General features: G+C 39.0%; 1 protein-coding gene and 1 long non-coding RNA gene across 2 annotated transcripts in view; both read right to left on the reverse strand.

Moving 5' to 3' along the window:
* LOC130077323 (SLAM family member 5-like) overlaps window positions 1–20,413 on the reverse strand; it is a 72,835-nt gene extending 52,422 nt beyond the window's left edge. The window contains exons 1-2 of the mRNA XM_056242526.1: window positions 20,188–20,413; window positions 19,651–19,935 (exon numbers count right to left, since the gene is read on the reverse strand). Coding sequence (XP_056098501.1) covers window positions 19,651–19,935; window positions 20,188–20,413 — 511 coding nt within the window. The remainder of the gene's footprint in view (window positions 1–19,650; window positions 19,936–20,187) is intronic.
* Window positions 20,414–20,425: 12 nt separating this feature from the next.
* On the reverse strand, window positions 20,426–21,645 carry LOC130077307 (uncharacterized). Its single transcript, XR_008805730.1, has 3 exons — window positions 21,569–21,645; window positions 20,905–21,446; window positions 20,426–20,508 (listed from the first exon to the last, which is right to left on the reverse strand). It is a non-coding gene; the product is annotated as an uncharacterized LOC130077307 (long non-coding RNA).
* Between the last annotated feature and the right edge of the window lie 1,451 nt (window positions 21,646–23,096).

Here is a 23,096-nt window from a genome sequence, read left to right on the forward strand (position 1 = left end):
TATACGTACATAAGTGCAGTGTAGTCGCTGTAGCGACAAACTGAATATGCAGTTAGATAGGATAGCTGGTTGTTGCACTGAATGATAGAGGGCAACATAACAGCATAACACATCAGTGTGCACATTTTAAACATCTGTGTGTATAATGCAGCTCAAGTTGCTGAAGCGACCGAAACTGCATGAATATGCGTACACAATGGTCCATTACATTGAAGGGCAGCATAACGCTTCAATATCTACACAGATGCAATGCAAGTCGCCGTAGCGACGACTGAGACTATGCACAAGCATAGTTACATTTTTGTGTACAAAAAACACAGCGTCAGAGGCATAGCGACATCGACTGTAAATACGTAGATAATCGGAATAGCCGGCTGCACTGAGGATACAGGGCAACATATAACGGCATAAATCATAGACACATATCAATGTACATAACACAGCGTCTGTGGCATCGCGCAACAACTGTGACTACACAGTAAAAGAGTAGCCAGTTGCACTGAAGGATACAGGGCAATATATAGCGGCGTAATAGTTACACATATCAGTGCGTTGTGTGTACACAGCGTCAGTTGCATCGTACAACAATTGTGAATACGTAGTGATCAGAATAGCCATTTGCACTGAATGACACAGGGCAAAATATGACGGCATATATCATAACACATATCAGTGTGTAGTGTGCACAAACACAGCGTTAGTTGCATCGCACGACAACTATGAATACGCACTGCGTAGTAATCAGGATAGCCATTTGCACTGAATGACACACGGCAATATATAATGGCATAAATCATTACACATAACAGTGCGGTGTGCACAAACACAGCGTCAGTTGCATCGCACGACAACTATGAATACGTAGTAATCAGAATAGCCATTTGCACTGAATGACACAGGGCAATATATAAGGCATAAATCATAACACATGTCAGTGTGTAGTTTGCACAAACACAGCGTTAGTTGCATCGCACGACAACTATGAATACGCACTGCGTAGTAATCAGGATAGCCATTTGCACTGAATGACACAGGGCACTATATAATGGCATAAAACATTACACATAACAGAGTGCGGTGTGTACGCAACACAGCGTCAGATGCATCGCGCACGAACTGTGAATACGTAGTAATCAGAATAGCCATTTGCACTGAATGACACAGGGCAATAGACCAATTTTCAGTTGGTAAACATGGTGATGTTTTTATGTGGGCGGAGCTTAAGTGGTGGCAGAACGATCCCTCTGGCCGCTTCACTAACGTAAAGTCTGCCAGTTTTGTTAGCTTGTTTTTAACAATGACTGGAGAAAATCCGATTTTATCTTAATGTGCAAGGTCACTCACTGTCCAGGACCACGATTGTTATTTGCAAAAGTTAATTTTAATCGGACGGAACCAGATTGGCCGACCCGTACACTCATTGAGGATCTGACAGGATTAACGTTAACGTTACCTCCGGTTGAGTGGCCTGACTTCTACACCAACCTGATAGAGAAACGGAGGGCATGTAAATCTTTAGATGCCTATAACTATGTGCTGAATGGTCATGTACAAGACTTGTGTGGTACGATCTGCAGTTCTGCCTAGCCAGCGCCGAGAAGACGACAATGTAAAGAGTGACATTACGGTGCAATTTTAATGAGGTGAATATTTCTAGAAATAAAAAATTGCAGATAAAGCATATTAATTTTTCATTGATTCTTGCACCCAACAACACAACAAGATGACATTTAATAATAATAAGAAGAATTTAAGCTCCTTATTTTGTAGCCGAATCTGTGCTGGTTTGTATTTGCCGCCTCCAGTTTTCCCTTTGTTCTGCCACCAGCTAGCGCCGTGACGTAACTGTGACGTCGGCTGAAAATTGGTCTATATATAAGGCATAAATCATTACACATATCAGTGTGCAGTGTGTGCAGCGTCAGTTGCATCGCACGACAACTGTGAATACGTACTGCGTAGTAATCAGAATAGCCATTCCACTGAAGGATACAGGGCAATATACAACGGCAAATTCATATAGTGTGCAGTGTGTACATAAACACAGTGTCAGTTGTATCGCACAACAACTGTGAATACGTACTGCGTAGTAACCAGAATAGCCATTGCACTGAAGGATACAGGGCAATATATGGCATAAACCATTACACACAACAGTGTGTAGTGAGTACGTAACACAGCGTCAGTTACATCGCGCAACAACTGTGAATACGTACTGCGTAGTAACCAGAATAGCCATTGCACTGAAGGACACAGGGCAATATATGGCATAAATCATTACACACAACAGTGTGTAGTGAGTACGTAACGCAGCGTCAGTTACATCGCGCAACAACTGTGAATACTTACGGTGTAGTAATCAGAATAGCCATTGCACTGAAGGACACAGGGCAATATATAATGGCATAAATCCTTACACATAACAGTGTGGTGTGTACGTAACACAGCGTCAGTTGTATCGCGCAACAACTGTGAACACGTACTTGCAGTAATCAGAATAGCCATTGCACTGAAGGAGACAGGGCAATATATAATGGCATAAATCCTTACACATAACAGTGTGGTGTGTACGTAACACAGCGTCAGTTGCATCGCGCAACAACTGTGAACACGTACTTGCAGTAATCAGAATAGCCATTGCACTGAAGGACACAGGGCAATATATAATGGCATAAATCCTTACACATAACAGTGTGGTGTGTACGTAACACAGCGTCAGTTGCATTGCGCAACAACTGTGAACACGTACTTGCAGTAATCAGAATCGCCATACAGGGCAATGAATGCTGCGGCGGGGGCTGGGCGCCAGCCACCGGGAAAGCATTGACTGCTATATGAAATGGTATAGCTCGTCCGCGGCATCTGCACGGGGACATAGATAGCCATCTCCTCGGGTTTCCCCGAGCTTCCGCTCTGCGATGCGTCTCCCGTCTATGAGGCGGGTAATAATGTTGGGGAGAGAAGCTCTTTTGCTGAGACATGTAATGTACCTTGTTATTGAAACAGAACACAGCGGTTTCAGAAACAACACATTCTCGTCGAACTCTGGGCGGGAACACGCCCTCTTCGCACCGGTCCGACGAACACGTCCCGCGCTCATTCCTCCCTGACACGCACATCAGGAGCGCTGTTTTTTTTTTTTTTTTTAGCGTCTTCCTGAACTGCCTCTCGCTTCAGCTTTACGGCCCGCGCCGAGGCCACCTTTCCGACGGCAGCTCCTTGGGCGCTGTCCACTCCAGCACCATATCTGCCACCGCCTCAGTGAGAATGGCCATAAGCTCCGCATCCAAAGAGGCGAGGGCGCCTTCAGACGGAGACTCGGACCATTGGCGTCGTCATCGTCGTAACCGAACGAGATAATTCCCGTGCTTCCTCAAGAGGGCGGTAAATGGCCTCAACATTTACATTTACATTTACATTTAGTCATTTAGCAGACGCTTTTATCCAAAGCGACTTACAACTGAGGACTAAACCAAGCGAGTCATCGTGAAGAGGCAAAAGCAACGCAAGAAGTGCTCAAAATACAAAGTTCAGCCATAGCTCGGAGTAGCATAAGGCAGGCAAGCGAGGATTTAGAGGAAAGGATTTTTTTTTTTTTTTTTTTTTTAAGTTAAGTGCTCCCGGAAGAGATGAGTTTTCAGTTGTCTTTTGAATGTTGTCAGGGATTCTGCATTCCGGATGAGGGTGGGGAGATCATTCCACCAGCATGGAACCGTGAATGAGAATGTTCTGGAGAGTGATTTTGTGCCCCGCTGTGATGGTACCACGAGCCGTCGCTCATTGACCGATCGTAGGCTTCTGGTAGGGATGTAGACTTGTAGTAGTGAGTGGAAGTAGGAGGGAGCTGAACCTGTGGTCAATCTGTAAGCAAGCGTCAAAGCCTTGAACTTGATGCGAGCAGCGAGTGGTAGCCAGTGCAGAGAGATGAGCAGAGGAGTGACGTGGGCCCTCAAGAGTAACTCACGGGCTCTGCCACGTGAGGATGGCGTGGACCTTGGGCCGACGTCAGCGCCTCAACAGAACCCGCGAATGGAGATCTCTGCCGTCTCCCGGTCCGCGGCTCGAAGGCGGCAGACTGGGGAGAGGCAGGAGACACAAGGTCGTCGCTACGTGTAACGGCCAGTCTTGCACAAAGGATCTGATGGGAAGCTCCTCACAGGCGGGACATCCCGATCCCTCGAGTGCCGCCTCTGCGTGGTCCCGACCCAGGCACAGCACACAAGTTGTGTGCGTCCGGGGATTCAATGGGTCCACCACACGGGCGACAAAGAGACATAATATAATCCACCGGAACGCGAGAGGGGAATTAAAACTCCTTAATATACTCCGCTCTGAATGCGTACATCAACGGTGAAAACAGACTCGAGTGAAGAAAAAAGATTCTGAGGTTTTTGGCGCCCGCCGTCACCTATATTGAGCAGTGTCAGCCAATCAGGTGATGGCGGGACCGCCATTGGCTATTTGCAAGCAAAAGAGTTATTCTATCAGACTTCATGATTCGAGGAAAATGGATTTCCCCATACGTAATGTCGAGAGACCGACTCGATAAGGGAACCGATGTTATGCGACTAAAATGTATTTTTGTCCTCTCGCGATAAGTCATTCCAAAAATCATGGTAAACGGATGTTGGTAGGTTTAAAGCCTAGGCTATATCACAGCCACCGCACTAGACATTATTATTATTAATGGAAGGAGACGTGGTGTTATCCAAGCATTAATGGCAGACCCTTATACTGCGAACGGCACATATAGCCTAAGAGTTCCTGGCTGTTTCTCCCTCATTTCTGCTCCGAGGTCTTGATTGTGGCATTTCTTTGAGGTTTAAAATCCAGTATTCCTGTAATTATTGTTTCTTTTATGAATTTAATAAAGAACTCTGTCTCGTATTATGTCCAAACGGTCAGTGTACTTTTGTGTCCATTCGTTTTTCCTTATTTAACCCGTAATTGCAAAACGAAAAATAAACGGTTGTATTTTTTAAACGCAAAGTCGAACACCAAAATTTTAATTTGAACTGCTACACACCAAATGCTGCGCAAAATAAATAATATGGACGAATTTTCAGATTTTTGTTTATGACTTTTTGCCCCTTTATTAAACATTTAAAATATTGACAAATTAATATGAAAAAAAATGTAGATTTAACTGGTTTTCTAAGGCCAAATTAGAACCTGGAAATTATATTTTTCCCGTAGTGCTGAATGAGAAGATAACCACATGCTACAGAAAGGGGATTTATAGGTGAGTTATAGGCTATAATAATTAATAAATGTGTCTGAAAAAATAACAAGGCATTTTAATTGTTTATTAATAAAAAATCAGTGTCGGCTAAAATATATCTCCATCTCCGCTGTAAGGCGGATGCACATTTAGAGAGAAATGCACCTCTCATACGGATTACATAATCAGAAGGTATTAGCTTTCGATTCGAATTTGTTCGTTTTAAAGTGGACATTTCAAGCTTTAGCTTAGGCTATTTTGTTTCAGTTATAGCGCTTCAGTTCACGGAGACCATGAAGCGCGCCTGATTGTTTTATTTTATTTTACAAAAGCACAACGTTTTCTTGTTATTGTGAGTGTACACAAATAAAAGTAGTTGCGAATAATGTATTATTATTATCTGTATGACCAGAAATGATAGAGTAGGCTAGCCTATTTTAAGTTGTTTCCACTGTTGATAGGAAAATGCAAGTGTTCGCGCCCGCGCCCCGCGCCATCCAGTGCGCGCTCCACATTCCGCACACACACTTGGATATGCGTCAAAATCTTGTTTAGCCTATTTGTGATCATCTTAGCCCTGTATTATGAATGATATGTGACGAATTGCTTTGTTCCTTTTTTTTGATAAGCGTCTCCCAGCAAACATTAGGACGTGTAATGACCGTTGAAAAGACGTCCGTCCGAGACGTCCCGTCATGGTTGAAAAATAGTTCCAAAATGAAAGTTGAACCGACGTCTTTTCTGGCCGTGAATTCCACGTCTTTTCTGGCCGTGAATTCCACGTCTTTTCTGGCCGTGAATCCACGTCTCTTCAGCGCGTCCCTGGACGTCTAAATGCGTCATCATTTGTGTGTTTAAATGTGTTGCTGCATAATTTAAGTGTATATAAGCCTGCATTTAAAATAATCACACACATATTGTGTAACATCGTGAAAGGCAATCAAGTCTTAAGGTTTACACATCTTGACAAAGGTTCTAAAAAGGTCCAAAATTGGTCCAGTCAGACCTGACCGTCAATAAAACACGTGTACATCACAAACAAGAACACATGATTTGTGGACATAAGAAAAAAAGAAGCATGTTCTGATTTAGCAAATTTTATTGATCTTGAACAGCCAAAATGTCTCTTAATATTTTTTCAATGTTTAACATTTGTTAACCAAACTAAAATACCAATTACAAAATACTGAATTATTATATAAAGGGATAGTTCACCCAAAAATGAAAATTCTTTCATTTACTCACCCTCATGTTGCAAACCTGTATGAGTTTCTTTCTTCTGCTGAACACAAAAGAAGATATTTTGAAGAATGTTTGTAACCAAGCAAATAGAGCAACCATTGACTACCATTATTTGATAAAGATTAATGGGAAGCGACATCTTGGTTACAAACATCTTTGTGTTTAGCATAACATAGAAAGGTATACAGGTTTGAAACATGAGGTGGAGTAAATTATGACAATTTTCATTTTTGGGTGAACTATCCCTTTAAACACATTGTTTGGCTCAGTTTTTGTATCCACCAGCTGTTCCTGGAGCGTGTTTCAGGTGTTCTGCCATTGCTGCATCAGTTTCAGTGTCTGTAGCATTTGGGCTCCACCTCTTCACAGCATCTAAGGGAAGAGAATATATATATATATATATATATATATATATATATATATATATATATATATATATATATATAAATAAAATTATAAATTTGAGGTAAATGATATGCACTTATTTTCAAAATATTTTTGGTCTACAGCTAAATAAAAAGAACAAAACATGGAACAAGATGAATGAATCATGAATAAAACATTAGAAAAAGGTAATCAACATGCATTACATTTTATTTTATTGTATAAAATATGTTATGCTTTTATTTTTAAAGCAGTTACTGAAAACATACATGTTAAAATCCAGCTAAACATTTCATTCCATTTCAGATAATTTACTTTCTGAAAGAAACTCTCAAAAGGCTACATTAATAAGTTACAGTAATAACTTTGACTGTATCATTAAACAATATACTTGGTATAACGTTACCGTTGTTGTATACGTTCAAAGTTACTTTTAGCCTACTGGCTAATTTTAGCCAAACTCAGTAAATTTCAGTTGACAATGTGGGCATCATTTCTTTCTGTTCATTCATGTCACACAAGTAAACCTCAAGCACGTTAATCTAATACAAAATGTACTTACCAAACAGTAGATTTTTAATAATACTATCGACACAACTCCATCCTCTCCTCGTGGTTGTTCAAAGTTCTAGAATCTATGAGAACGCGTTAACATCTCGCGAGATAATCTATCCTATCGCGGGATGCAGTGGCTTTGCAATCACTTGACTATACTGGGCATTTTGTGATTATAATTTATAAAAAAAAGATAAAGTATATATATGTTCTTTGGTATATAAATTGTGTATTTCATAAAGATATAAGAGGTTAAAATAATGACTAAAATGCAGTGGCTTTGCAATCACTTGACTATACTGGGCATTTTTGTGATTATAATTTATAAAAACAAGATAAAGTAAATATTCATTTGTATATAAATCGTGTATTTTATAAAGAATTATAATTCCTGATAATTTGTTTCTGTCTTGCTAGACTAGACGTGCAAAAGACGTCAGTGGAGTATATTCACAGCCTGACTAGACGTGTAAAGGACGCCAGTGGACGTCTTCTTCACAACCTGTTAAAAACTTCATGGGCAATTACATTAATTATTGCAGTATTAACCATGCGAGGATTAGCGTAGCTTTTGCATATTTAACAAGGATTTCATAGAGGGTCATGATGGACTATAAATGCACGTGGAAAAGACGTCGCCAGGTGACGTCCTCTCACCCGATACACTAAACATAACTACACGTAGCTATAAGTTAAAATAACAATTATACATGCCACTGTAGACATGTACAAATGTATCTGAATGCATTTTTAGGAAATGTTCTGTGTTACATATTTTTTACCGATTTATGACGTCTGGCCGCAACTATTTTTGGCCAGGGACACGACGTTGCCGTCGGACCAATGTTTGCTGGGCTTCTACATATGTAGCCTAATAAATGTTATAATAATGATGATAATTATTATTATTATCCCCGCGTCTTCTCTAAGTCAGCTGACTGTAAATGCGCAAAACTAGTTTCCATTGCAGTTTTTTTTACTAAAGCAGTATATAAAATCAGATGTGTATTACCTACCACCATTTAGTTGTTTTGTGTTATTTAAAATATTTATAATATAGCCTATATTTTTTTTAACAATACAAAAAAAAATTTAAACCGGGTTTCAGCCACCAGGGGGGGGCAATGCTCCCCTGCCCCCCCGCAAACTCCGCGCCTGCTAGCATACCTAGTTTTGCTGCCGCATCCCGATCCCGAACACGAGATGAAGTTCTTCGTCGATGTCGTCTTATTCAAGTTCAACCGTCCAATTGCGCATATGCGCATGCGCGAGATGAAAAAACCCCGAGTTGTTTCGTCTCATGCTGAAACTTTATAACCAACGAACAGTACATATATAAAGCTCTGTAATATATATATATATATATATATATATATATAATATATATATATATAGCTATCATCAAACCGTTTCTAATTGTATGGTATTTACTAAAAATGTTATTCATTTCATTATTATTATTATATGCAAATTCTGTGCTCCAGAAATTTGCAACAGTGTGAACATGCCTTTAGTACAATACACTTACCAATCTTAAGTACAATGTACTAGATTTGTTTAGTTTAACTATTGCATCCACCTAAAAGTTCACAGTACACAGTGTAATCAAGTTAAAGCTCCAGTCCGTAACTTTTTTAAGTTAAAAATAATCCAAAATAATTATATTAAAAAAAACTTATTCTGCCAGTGGTCAAAACTATCTGCTTGCCATAGCTAGATTCAAAACGGTTAGCTTGTAATAATTATTTTAATTCCAGTGGTACTGGTGGGTTTCCGCGGGAAATTCGAGCATGTCTTTGCGTCATGACGTCACACCCGTACACATAAAGAAGGAGTTTCGGCTAGCCGGCTATACTGCGCGTGACGAGATGTTTAGATGTATAGGCTTTTCTCGCAGCACTTTACATAATTAAACTTATGGCATCAAGAAAGATCCAAACAACAATCATCAGTGTCAACTGGAGATTCAGCAGTTATAAAACCCAAAAGACTTCGTACTTCGGATTTAAGGTGGCTAGAGAAAGAGAAAGAAACCGTCTCATGCGAACACAAGGATTTAAACATCGGCGGGGCTTTTGAAAAGTGCGTGAACTCCGTGTTTTGAAGGGGTTCAAAACAGAAGAAGAGACGGCTTTTTTTCTGCTGAACAAGTAAGACATTTCAATAGTTCAATCGTGTAACAGTACGTTTTCTTAATTCACACAGTTATGGAGTTTCCTTTGTTGTGCATTTCTCGTTTTGCTATTATGGAGAATATGAATTCTGAACTACGCAGGTAACCATAAAACACATTAAATTTAACATTAGTCACGCAATGCTGATGTTGTTAACATGAACAATTTGAGAACAAAGTAGGCTATAATTTGCACGGTTGCTGTAAATCATGTTGATTAAATCTAACGAAGCTTATCATGTCGAATGCTTTTTCCCCCTTAGTTGGTCAGAACAAAAATGGATTTTACTTACTTGTTCAGAAGACATTTTCTTATGAAAATTCTTATGTTGGTCAAACTTTCAAAAAGTGAATCTGTGATTCTGTATGCCAGTATCCACACAGCGCGGTGACTGACAGCAGCACTCGCCTCAAAACACTGTGTTCATCCGCGCTGTTTCATGCCGATTTACAACCCACGTAAAGATAATAATTCCGCGAATCACTGCAGTTACAGATTTCGAACAGAGAGATGGCGACAAAGAGGAAAAGTTCCGGACTGCAGCTTTAAATCAACTGAGTTTTCAAAGTAAGTTAAATTCACTAGTTTTTCTTAAGTAGAATCAACAATTACTTTTTACAGTGTGTTTTTTTAATGTACATTTATGAAATGCACTTTCTGTAAAGCTGCTTTGAAACAATATGTATTGTGAAAAGCGCTATACAAATAAATTTGAATTGAATTGAATTGTATACTGTGATATTTCCCCATGTAGAGTGTACTGTGTCTGTGGTGTTCTTTCAACATGCCTAAAAAAATCTTTTGGACGTCTCCAATTGACCCAATTTTCCCCTAAAATCAGACAGGAGGAGCTCTAGGCTCTAAATTAGTAGAGCTCTATACTAATTTATTATAAAATTAGTAGTACATCTCCAATGAAGTATTTAATATTGATGTTTTTGATATTGTATCAAGTAGCCTATGAACTGATGTCCTGCAAATATATTAATAGTAAAACTCTTAAAACTGCCTAAGTGCAGTTAAGTTTATTTAGCCAACTGTTTTACTAGTTTTACTTACTGCATTTTAGTAAGTTACTTTTTTTTTTACTGCAAGTTAAACATACAGGTTTTTTGAGACAAATCACCAGAGCCATAAATGATGAGATGAGTAATAAAACACTGGAGATATAGAAACACTGATATTGTATATTCAAGGCGCATAGCTAATTTTTGCTAAATCGTACATATTTTACGAGTAACCCTATTCGTTTGAATGAGATACCCCTGACCCCGCCCCTAAACCTACCCATCACTGGGGTTCAGACAAATCTTACTCACTCGTACCAATTGGTCGTGAGATAGCGTTGGTATATTATAAACACAATTTTCAAATGTTTAAAACAAATCCCAACTGGGGACACTGTTCGTCTTAACGCGTTATACACATTCATTTGTTCTTTCCCAGGACAATCACAAGCCCAGACAAGACATTTGCTTGGCTTTGTTGGCGCTCTGTCGTGAAAAGCAATCAGGTCTCAAGTCTGGGCAGGAGATTTAATCAGGAGAAAAAGAGAAGCCAGTGTCTCAACATGAACTTTGTTGAAAGTTTCCAAAATGTGTCTCTGTGTCCTGCATGATATCTGTCAGTAACGGCCTCAGCAGAAATGTGTTTAAATTATTCAGTTAAAACTGATACATACACTGACATATCAGTCTAAGATACATTTTTTTATCACTTGTCATATAAAACAATAAGTGTTGTATTTTTAACCTCTATTTAGTAATGTTTTTGTCCAAATGGCATCCAATTTCACATTTATACTCATGCTCATGATATACATATTTACCAAGTTTTGTTACAATAATGGTTTTGTTCATGATCCTTGAGTGGTGAGACACAGCATCGCATGGAATGGCTTTGTTAGAGATCTGTTGGCACAATGCACCACAACACCTGGTTTTCAGACCAGCAGCCCATGGATGCACAAATGGGCTCAAATGCATTTGCTATTTAAACAACATGGACGTGAAAATAATATGTGTTGGGCTGAAGCTAGCAAAAAACTAGCGGGAATGTTCTCTGAGGTGACGTATCCTTCTACATAAAAACACATAAAAGTGTCATTCGTTCATTCATGCAAACGTCATTTGAACAAATTAAGTGAACTTTAGTGAGCATTACATTATGTGTTACACAGACCTTTACCATTGTGTAAAATTAAATAGAGATGAAACACAAATTTACACTGAACTAAACAAAACACAAACACAGAGGTGGACTTTTCCCTTCTCAGTGTCACTGCTTTAGAATGGCTTAAAATATTCCCCAATCTTGTCATTCATATTTTAAAAATTTGATCAGCACATTTCAGTATTTACTGTTGTATGAATATATCAATATACTGTATGATGATGTTACACAAAATGTATTAGTAAAACTAATGGTCCAGAAGGCAAACAGATAGTAAAATATAGGAGAAAACGTAAGCCGTAATAAAGTTCAACTAATTTTAATTATGATTGTGCCATTGTGGTATTTGAGATATTCATTTAAACTTAAAGGCTCATTACAGGTAATACGTTCCTTCTTGTTGTACTCGTCTACATTTCTTGGATATCAGATATATAGCCAAAATTACACCAAAAATAACAAATACACAAACAGGTATCAATATGAGCAGTAACTGCTGATCTGTAATGAACAGAAAGTGCAATGCATTGATTCCTTTGTACCAGGAGAGAGTCACATGACTCACATTCAAAACTGAACACACCAGTGAACGTCTGGACACTGACGATCTTCCCGAACTGATAATAATGTATAAATGTGTACCTTGAAATGCAATGTGCTTTGGATAAAAGCGTCTACCAAATGCATAAATGTAAATATTGATTACACTTTGCTGGAGGAAGTGGAATGACATTATTTAGATAATCTGATGTTTTTGATGGTCAGAGATCCCGTTTTAAAGATTATCCGTAGTCTGATTTTGAAAAACTCAGAATTTACATGATTAGATTTAGTATTATTGAATAAATGATACTGAATAAATGGCAGCAATCAATGTTTGCATGTTTTGATCCAAACCTCCATATTATGTGATGATTTATTACTGTAACACGAGTGTCTAGACTGACGGATTCTTCTTCCTTTGTGAATACTGACTTGATTACATCTGTATAAACACCTGAAGCAGACAGAAATGACAGATGAACAGAGCCAAACTGTTGCAAAATATCGAAACAACAAACATTAGGCTATAATCGTGGTTTCATTGTGAAGCTTTCCTATAGCAGTAGAGCGTTGGCGCTTGCAACGCTTGGATTCGATTCCCAGGAAAACAAGAACTGATAAGAATATAAAAGTGTACCTTGAAATGCAATGTAAGTCGCTTCGGATAAAAGTGTCTGCCAAATGCATAAATGTAAATGTAATTACAAACAAGAAAAAAAAAAAAACTTAAAAGAAAAGTTGGAATTCTAAAACATTTTGAAAATTCAAATTAAAAAATAGAACACTACAAAAGATGAAATAATGAAGGTAATTACATATTATTATGGAATACAATGACAGTTCGCTCATGCAGGTTTGCACTGGAACATCAGGAAGATCAGGCCTTTCCTAACTGGGCATGCAACACAACTTCTCGACCAGGCCCTGGTCATCTCTAAGCTTGATTACTGCAATGCTCTTCTGGCTGGACTTCCATCATGTGCAACTAAACCTCAAATGATCCAGAACACTGCAGCTCTTCTCGTCTTCAACGACAACAAAAGGGCCCACGTCACTCCTCTGTTCATCTCTCTGCACTGGCTACCACTCGCTGCTCGCATCAAGTTCAAGGCATTGACGCTTGCTTACAGATCTACCATTGACTCAGCTCCCTCCTACTTCTACTCACCATTATGAGTCTACATCCCTACCAGAAGCCTATCTGGATCTATGACCTTATTGGCGGCTGGTGGAACCATCAAAAAAAAAAAAAATCACGATTCCTTGCTGGTGGAATGATCTCCCCGCCTTCATTCGGAATGCAAAATCCCATGACATTCAAATGAAAACTGAAAACTCATCTCTTAATCACAACATCATCATCAAAAGAAAAAAATCTATTCTTTCACTTTCCTTTAATCCCTTACCATTCTAGATTATACTCTAAGCAATGTCTGAAACTTTGTATTTTGAGCACTTCCGTTGTTTATTTGCCTCTGCACGATGAATGCACGCTGTTTCCTCATTTGTAAGTCGCTTTGGACAAAAAGCATCTGCAAAATGAATAAATGTATTTTACGGTATTTATTTCTTACAGAGTGCATTTTAAATTATAGGATTGTGTATTTTTACAGGAGTTACAGGATTTTTGCAAGTTAAAGAGGCTCTAGAAAATTACAAGAGATAAAAAAACAGCATTTAGGACAAGCAATTCATTTATAAAATTGAGTTATACAGTCAACTAGGAAATGGGGCACAAAATAAGTAACAATGTAACACATCAAGATGCACACAAACACAAATCTTTATTTATATGGATTATTGAAATTATTTCAATTACTTAAAAGTAATAGTTACATGCTTTGTTTATTTAAAGGGGTCATATAATGGTACATGCACTTTTACAAGTTGATTGTACTGAAATGTGTGTTGGCAGTGCCTGTACACAAACATCATAAAATGATAAAAATCCATCCAGTGTTTTTGTTTTAATCTCCTTATATGTTTTCCCCTGCCTCAAATCAAGCCGTTCGACCGTGTGACGTCACACGGTCGGACGCCCCTCCCGCGATTGATGATTGACAGCCGCGTTTCAACACAGACCCGCCCTCGCTCGTGAGCCAGCTGTCAATCATAGTCTGCGCGGACCGGCGCGGTCATTGTTGATATGCTGGAACACTGTCTATGAGCAGAATGGCGTCTAAGCGATTGTGGTGTTCTGTTCTTGGGTGTAATAACGAACACAGCAGTCATTTTAATGTTCCTAAATCAGAACCGCTGAAGACGCAGTGGCTGAGTTTGTTTTCGAAGGGAATATTCCCCACGAGCAACGTCAATGCTCTCATGTGCGAATCATTTCACACCAGACTGCTTTATAAACGAGGGTCAGTATAAAGCTGGATTTGCTAAGAAGCTGCTCCTGGACCGGTACCAACTATCCGTGTTCTTGCTGAACCTCCAAAATAACTGAGGTGAGTGTAACATTTTATTAATCTTTAATATTTATATTAATCTTTGCAAATCGCTAGATGCACTCTTCACAATGAATGCGTCTAAGGTTTACACTCAGGGTACATTACGGCATGTTTTCTATGTATGACGTTCTCAATATAATTCCTAATCCCACGTCTATAATGAACAACGCGTTATGGTTATTGTGTTACAAACGGTGTACACAGAACAGAGAGGCGGGGTGAGCAAAGCTCATTATCATTTAAAGGCATATGCACTGAAACGGCGTGCTAAAAACAGAGCTGTTTTTGACCAGGTAAAATAAGTGTTTTCTTACAATACTAATGAGAATTTTTAATTAAAGTAAATTACAAAGTTTTAATTTAGACTCTAAAGAATCATATTAGCTTGTACAAAAATGGCATTATATGACCCCTTTAAAGATAACAATATAAACATAGAACGTTGCCTGTGCTGTACAATCATGCATGTAATAAAATAACAATAATCAAAAATGCATGCTTACCAACATCTCATAAAAAAACAAAAATATTAAATATTAAAAAACAAGAGCCTCTTGAGCCAACCTGAAACACACCACTGGTTAGATGACCATAGGTTCACTCATTCAGGCTGCAAGTAATTGATGTCTGCCAGGCCAGAAAAGTTAGTAAAGTCATCGTTAAAATAGCCCAAGTGACTACAGTGGCTCAACCTTCAGTTTATCAAGCAACAAGAAAACGTTTTGTGCGTAAAACCCCAAAAATTAACGACTTTATTTAACCATCTCTTCTCTTCCATGTCATTCTCTAATGCTGGTCATGTGTGTGATGCTGGCCAATAGTGAGCCTATGTTCTGACGTTTTTGTTTGATAAATCCTGATGTTTTCTTGGGAAATGGCATGGGAGGAAAAAGTCACTGTAACTATTTACAGCATACAGTTTATTATTTAAAGGACAGATTCCGCTGTTTTTCTGAAGGATGAATCTTGATTCAAATAATTCTTTTCACCAGCGTTAGGTGAGCCACCTCCGGCTGCCTCTGTGAAAAAGAAATAAATGATTTTCATTGATGCATAAACTCGTCACAATCTAGTACTTTTTTTGAATGCAACAGGAAAAATATGTGGAACAATTGTACCTTTAGGGGTACAACAGCTTGATACTGGGGCAGGACCCTTAAAAGGACATCTTTGTAACTTTAAGGTTCATACCTTAAGGTACGTACTTTTACTTTAAGCTATACTAATATGTACAAATAGTACTAGTACAAATATGTCCTTTTAAGGGTACTGCCACAGTGACAAGCTGTTGTACCCATAAAGGTACAATTTGAACACCTCTTTTTTTCTGTGTGAATTTTTTTTTATGTTGAAATGTGATAATGCTATAACATAAAACTAAAATTACGAAAGTGAATAAATATTGGTAAATAAAAGTGGTAAATGCAAAAGATACTTCTGCAGAGAAGACTCGTATCAGCTGTATATGTAAAACTTGCCCATTTGTCTTGCTTTATAAGACTTGTATAAACAGATAACAACAAGACCAAGAAGAACACCACCAACAACAATATACACCCATGGCGGAATGTGATCATTGCCCGGGACTGGAATGAACAAAAAGAAAACAGTAATTAGTGTAAATGAATCCTGCCAAACTGATTTCAAGAAAGATACAAAAGCAACATCAAATACTAAATAATAAAAAAACAGCATTTATAGGAACCAAGAATACACTATCTTTATCACTATCACTATCTACAAATTAACATAACAGTGAATACCTTTAACCATTATTGACCAGTAGATGTCTTGAAAAGGACACAAAGGGCCTGTCCACAATACTCACATTGTTCACGTGGGCATGAAGACAGCAAGAGTCTTTAGATTTTTGTTAACTCAATGGGACACACACTTAACCAGATTGCATGATTGTGGTCCTTCACTTTCAAAAGTTTTACAAACTACACAATCTCTGCAGTCTCAGCACCACTAAAATGTATAACACTTTACGTTTACAACCAAATTATATGTAACATCTAATTAATTTATCTTGCACTGGAAAGCTTTTCTAGACTTGTCATGAACTTGGAGAACATGATGAATGACAGTATACGCTTAGCCTTAAAGGGACTATGTGTAATTTTTTAGGTATTTTATTATCTAAAATCAATATTTTTATTCATAAATATGTCCTCAATGGTGTACAAATACCTCTGCCAATTATCTGACTTATCCTCGTAAACGAAGAATTTATAATCTTTATATACATGGGACGGGTAGGCCCACGGAAGCTTCCATGTAGTTCCGCCATCTTGAAAACTATAATAGCAGAGAGGGACAAAAAGTACGCCAACGCATTTCCACAACACGTTTTCGTTCAGAGCCAGCGTCACGTGACTGAAAGCAGCAGAAACTGAGGAGCAGAGCAGTGAGAGGCGCTTGTCACTGACCCGGCAAGTTTAAAAGGCTACATTGCTTCTCTTCTCTGCCTTTGGAAACTTTCAATTCTATCAAGATCGTCTCTTGAAGCTGCCGGGCATCTTTGTCGTCGTGGTATTGACTCTCGCTCTCCTCCTCTTCCTCGTCGTCCACCTCCTCGCCTAATCGACAGCGCTGGATGATTCTGTCAGCATTAAAGACTTTTAAAATAATTTAACTCACTTTCATTTTTGAATGCCTTCTGTTTGTGATCCGATCTGGATTCTGATCACCATATAAGGTAGAAATATTTATACGCGATGCAAAAGACTAACGTTATATGCGCGCTAACCATTACCATAGTAAACGCTTGAAGATAACTTTACGCATAGTAAAAAAACATGGTGAACGTTTGAAGAAATCAGACCAATCATAAAGGCTATCACAATCATGTTTTTATTTTATCCGAGGCTATTAGCCCGGCACGGGCCGTTTAAAGCCCTGGCTCGCACTGGCCTGAGGCTATTAGCCCGGCACTGCCCGTTTAAAGCCCTGGCTCGCACTGGCCTGAGGCTATAAGCCCGGCACGGCCCGTTTAAAGCCCTGGCTCGCACTGGCCTGAGGCTATTAGCCCGGCACTGCCCGTTTAAAGCCCTGGCTCGCACTGGCCTGAGGCTATTAGCCCGGCACTGCCCGTTTAAAGCCCTGGCTCGCACTGGCCTGAGGCTATAAGCCCGGCACTGCCCATTTAAAGCCCTGGCTCGCACTGGCCTGAGGCTATTAGCCCGGCACGGGCCGTTTAAAGCCCTGGCTCGCACTGGCCTGAGGCTATTAGCCCGGCACTGCCCGTTTAAAGCCCTGGCTCGCACTGGCCTGAGGCTATAAGCCCGGCACGGGCCGTTTAAAGCCCTGGCTCGCACTGGCCTGAGGCTATTAGCCCGGCACTGCCCGTTTAAAGCCCTGGCTCGCACTGGCCTGAGGCTATTAGCCCGGCACGGGCCGTTTAAAGCCCTGGCTCGCACTGGCCTGAGGCTATTAGCCCGGCACTGCCCGTTTAAAGCCCTGGCTCGCACTGGCCTGAGGCTATAAGCCCGGCACGGCCCGTTTAAAGCCCTGGCTCGCACTGGCCTGAGGCTATTAGCCCGGCAGGGCCCGTTTAAAGCCCTGGCTCGCACTGGCCTGAGGCTATTAGCCCGGCACTGCCCATTTAAAGCCCTGGCTCGCACTGGCCTGAGGCTATAAGCCCGGCACGGCCCGTTTAAAGCCCTGGCTCGCACTGGCCTGAGGCTATAAGCCCGGCACGGCCCGTTTAAAGCCCTGGCTCGCACTGGCCTGAGGCTATAAGCCCGGCACGGCCCGTTTAAAGCCCTGGCTCGCACTGGCCTGACAGTGGAAACGCGGCTACTGATCCACTGCCTCTCTGTCCTGTCCCTCTTCCTCTACCTACTGTTGAATCATCTGATGATGATGATGATGATATCTAATCTAACAATGCACGTACTTCAGAAAATATAACGAATAAAGAAGCATAAATACTAATTACAATAGTATTTCACATGTTTTTCACAGTCACTAATTCATACTGTAAAGTTGCAGTTTGTTTGAAATAACAAACCTGTTCACCCGAAGGAAAACTTGACGAAGTGCTATTAGAATTAATCCTGTCATAGCTTTTTGGTACATAAGCGAGGCGCTGGAGAGCACAATTCGTTTGAATGCAAAATACAATTTCACCGTTAGATGGGAGTAATTCTTACACAATGTCCCCTTAAAATATGAGTGTGGACTTAGTGTGCGTTAAATGTACTGCGATTTGGAACTTTTCAGACTGTTGCACTCTTTTGGCCATCGGCTCTTTTGTTTAGAAGGTTGTTTTTTCTCCCATTCATAAATAATCTGAGTGCACTGTCTTTGCATATCTAAAGTTTAATTTCAATAGGCTCATCCTCACTATCTAATGGCTTGGAATTAAAAAAAAGTTGTTCATTGTGTTCTCTAGGATAAACAGGTTCTATTTAGTTCCATCTAAAGCCTTGTGTCAAAATGCTTGATAATCATGTAAAAAAATACTGATTGATTAACAAGTGTTGTAACACGTGTTTTAAAATGTGTAAAATTGGCATACAAAGAATGGAGTGTCCAAACTTTTAACTAATGAACATGCTATCTTACACTATTTACGAGTTGCCGATAGATCAAGAGAAAATAGCAGCTGTTAATGATGTACCTGGAAATTATTGACATAGATCAGTTGGTAGCACTTCATTTTACAGTCCTGTTCCCCATGTACATACTTTGTACTTATTATAGTAATTACAATAACTGGGTAATAACTAGGTACTAACCCTGAACCAACCCCTAAACCTAACCTCAACCCATGTACTTACCTTATATTAGCCACTTTCTTAGGTAAGTACACTGTAAGTACACTTAAGTGCACGTACTGCAAAATGAATTGTTACCAATCAGTTTAGTAAATACACACTAATATCAACTCCAGGCAAACCTGGACAGAGTTCCTTGATGTTGTCCAGATGTGTGGTCTGGTTTCTGATGGGATTGTAGATCACACAGCTGTATGTGTTGTTATCCTGATATTCCACCTCCAGACATAAAGAGATGCTGTTGTTGTGTTTAGACACACTGATGCTGGACAATACACTGATTCCTTTGTACCAGGAGAGAGTCACATCACTCACATTCCACACTGAACACACCAGTGAACATCTGGACTCTGATGATGATGAACATTGTAAAGAGTTATTGGTGATGACAGGAACAGGTAGATGAGCTGGGGAACAGAAGTTTGTTAAACAAAAGTGTAGATTAGTTTCCATTGTTCGCAGATTCACTGAAAAACTCTGCTATAGATTGCAGTCTATCACTAATGACTAATCCATAATCACTAATGCCCTATTATCAGTCTTTGAATAAATTGTTTTATTCATCCAATTTCTCTCCTCATGCACTGCACACACTTACTCAGACTAGAACCAAAACCAATCTACTTACATCTGTGACATGATTTATTCAGTTTACTCACCATGGACGGAAACATCGTATCTCCAGCATTTGGGATTTGCACCGTTGAACAGTAGTTTATAGAATCCAGCGTCTTCTTTGCTGGTGTTTTTGATGGTGAGAGATCCAGTTTGACTGTCAAGCTGCAGTCTGTCCCTGGATCTCAATTCATCACAGTCAGATACTGATGCAACTTTATTAAAGATTTCAGCAACGAGGGCAAGTAAACCATGACCACATCCAAACATCCACACTAAGTTATCATTCTCCTGTACTTCTGAAATATTAGTGGGTAGAGTGACAGAATCTCCCTCCATCACTGACACTGGTGTCTGTGATATATCTGTCTCAGCACCAAACACAAAATCACAGGGTCATATAAAACAGTTCATCAGTTTAATGAATATTCGTCTAATCTAAAGAGGATTGACAGCTGAATCTGATCACTTAAAATAATTACATGCCCTCTATTATTTGTCTGTTTAAATAATGAATACAAATATTGTAACACTTCTGGATCTACAATCATTCTGGGTCAAAAACAATATACAGAAATGTTTCTGAATGAGTGCCTTTTCTATAGAAACTTGCAAAAAATGGAAACTTGACAAAAGAAAATGTCTAATAGAATTATCAGGGCTATAGATCTGCTCATAAATCAACTTGCACTACTTCATGCCTGAACATGAATAATGGAGATCAGCTCAGTGAATGAATGCTAATATGACTGCTGACTTACCTTTACATTCCCGACAGTCTCGACTAATGTCCAGATGTTTCGTTTTGTTGCTGGTGGGATTGCTGATCACACAGCTGTAGTTGTTTTTATCCTGATTTTCCACCTCCAGACATAAACTGAGGGAGATGTTGAGATCAGTGTATTTGTTCACGGAGAATACAGTGTCTACTTTATACATGGTTAGAGTAGCATCTGGAGCATTTGCCACTGAACACAGCAGCACACAGTTTGAACTTGATCTTTTTGAAGAACACGGTTTATATTGTCTGATAATTTGAGGAGTTTTGAGCTGGAAATAACGTAGAGAAAAGTTAAAATAATTAAAAACAAGAATTTAATCTGAAAAATATGAAAATAAAGACAAGCTCGAGCTCAATCATGACGTATTACATCAGTTTTATGGGTTTTGGGATCTTTAGCCATCAGCAATGCTGTCTTTGTTCCATCAGCTTCAGTGTACCACACAACTGGGACGTAGACTGAAATTATGTACAGAGAAAACTGCTTCTGACACACTGCATCCAGTAATTTGATTAGGTGTGCTACAACAATGAAACATCACACAGAGCAAAAGTTAATGAAGTTTGTAGTCCAACAATTACATACATTTGTATAAAATTATTTTACAAAAGCTGAAAATGTATTTTAAAAAAGTAGAATTTACCTCCGAAGAGACATGAAAGGAACAGCAGCGGTTTCATATTCTTCAAAAGAAAGAAACGGCTCACCTGATTTGGAAACAAAACAACTGTGAAGAGAAGATTCACATCCTGTAAACTGTATACTTTTTTGGAGCTATGACCTACTTTCGATGAGTGCAGAATTACCTTAGCATTTGTTTTGTGTTTGAGATCACAGTTGAGATCAAAGATCAACTTAGATATTATTTATTAAAAATAACACACTAAACCTTACTTATTCCTTTCAAGCAATACAAGATGGAAAACTCAACGTTTAATCATTAATATAAAATATATATTTTTTTTTTAATGTAACCCATCATCAGCCCATTGCCAGAGGTTTACAATAAATACAAGGTCCATTATCTTACCAGAAAACAGTTCTGGAAGTAAGGACACCGCAAGAACTATAAGCCAAGTATACTTTGAATACTTAATTATACTTTTAAGTATCTCTCGATCAAAAGATTGAGTACAAGTATAGGCCCTTGGACTTTTCTATCAGTATACACTTAAGTGTAATTTTAAGTATATTTCTGAGAAGTAGCTACATAAAGTATATTTATGAGAAGTAAAATGTACACTGAAAGTAGCTATACTTTCTTATTTTTAGTTTAAAGTCCCCATGAATTCAAAATTGACCATACTTACTTTGTTTGCCTAAATTGATCGTTTTGTGGTGAACAATTCATCCATGCAAGTCAATCCACACAAAAAAATTTTTTGGCTTCGTAATCTTTAATCAAAATCTGAAATTTCCCCTCCCCTCTGCGTTGGAGGACCTTGCCTGATGACGTAGGTTTGACGGTTTGGGTGTCTGCTTAACATCTGTAATCACGCCCCTCCAACTGACAGTAGACAGACTGAATGAAAACACCTACTTTTCTAGATCCAATCAGGTGCTAGTTGGGAAAAAGCCACGCCCACTATTTTGCCTCATTTAGTATTCCGTTTCTCTCGGAAATACGTCACAACACTGGAGAAAAGTCGTTTGCAACTTCCGGTTCACGGGGACTTTAAAATAAGTAAAGATAATAGAACACTTGAATAAACCTCTTTTTCGTAAGGGTTACCCATGGCACGGGAAGATGTTTTAGTTTGGGAATACTGTATTTCTTGGTAACGCTTTAGATTACAGCCCGGAAAGTACTGCGTAATTAAAGCAATTTTACAGGGTAACCTTTGGTAATTATAGTGTAAAGTACTTAACCCTTGTGCATCCTTGTGGACATTTTTGGCTTTTTCAGTTTTTGATAACTTTGTCTGTGTTAATGCTAACTGCATAAAATTTGCCACAGGTGTGTATTTTTATTGGAATTGTAATATTTCACCCCATTTTCTTTAAAAAAAAATCTATTTTGCACTAGGTACACAAAATACTCCCTCTTAGCATTGTTTTGCCAAAAATGGCCCCATTGAAACCCATTAAAACTGCCATTTTTAATCCCAGTGCCATTTAACTATACAATGATGCAATCTTTGTTAAGAGGCTTTCATTCTGTTGGCAAGGCT

Source organism: Rhinichthys klamathensis, unplaced genomic scaffold (assembly GCF_029890125.1).
Source record: "Rhinichthys klamathensis goyatoka isolate OS25496 unplaced genomic scaffold, OSU_Roscu_1.1 h1tg000727l_1, whole genome shotgun sequence".
NCBI classification, from domain to species: Eukaryota; Metazoa; Chordata; class Actinopteri; order Cypriniformes; family Leuciscidae; genus Rhinichthys; species Rhinichthys klamathensis.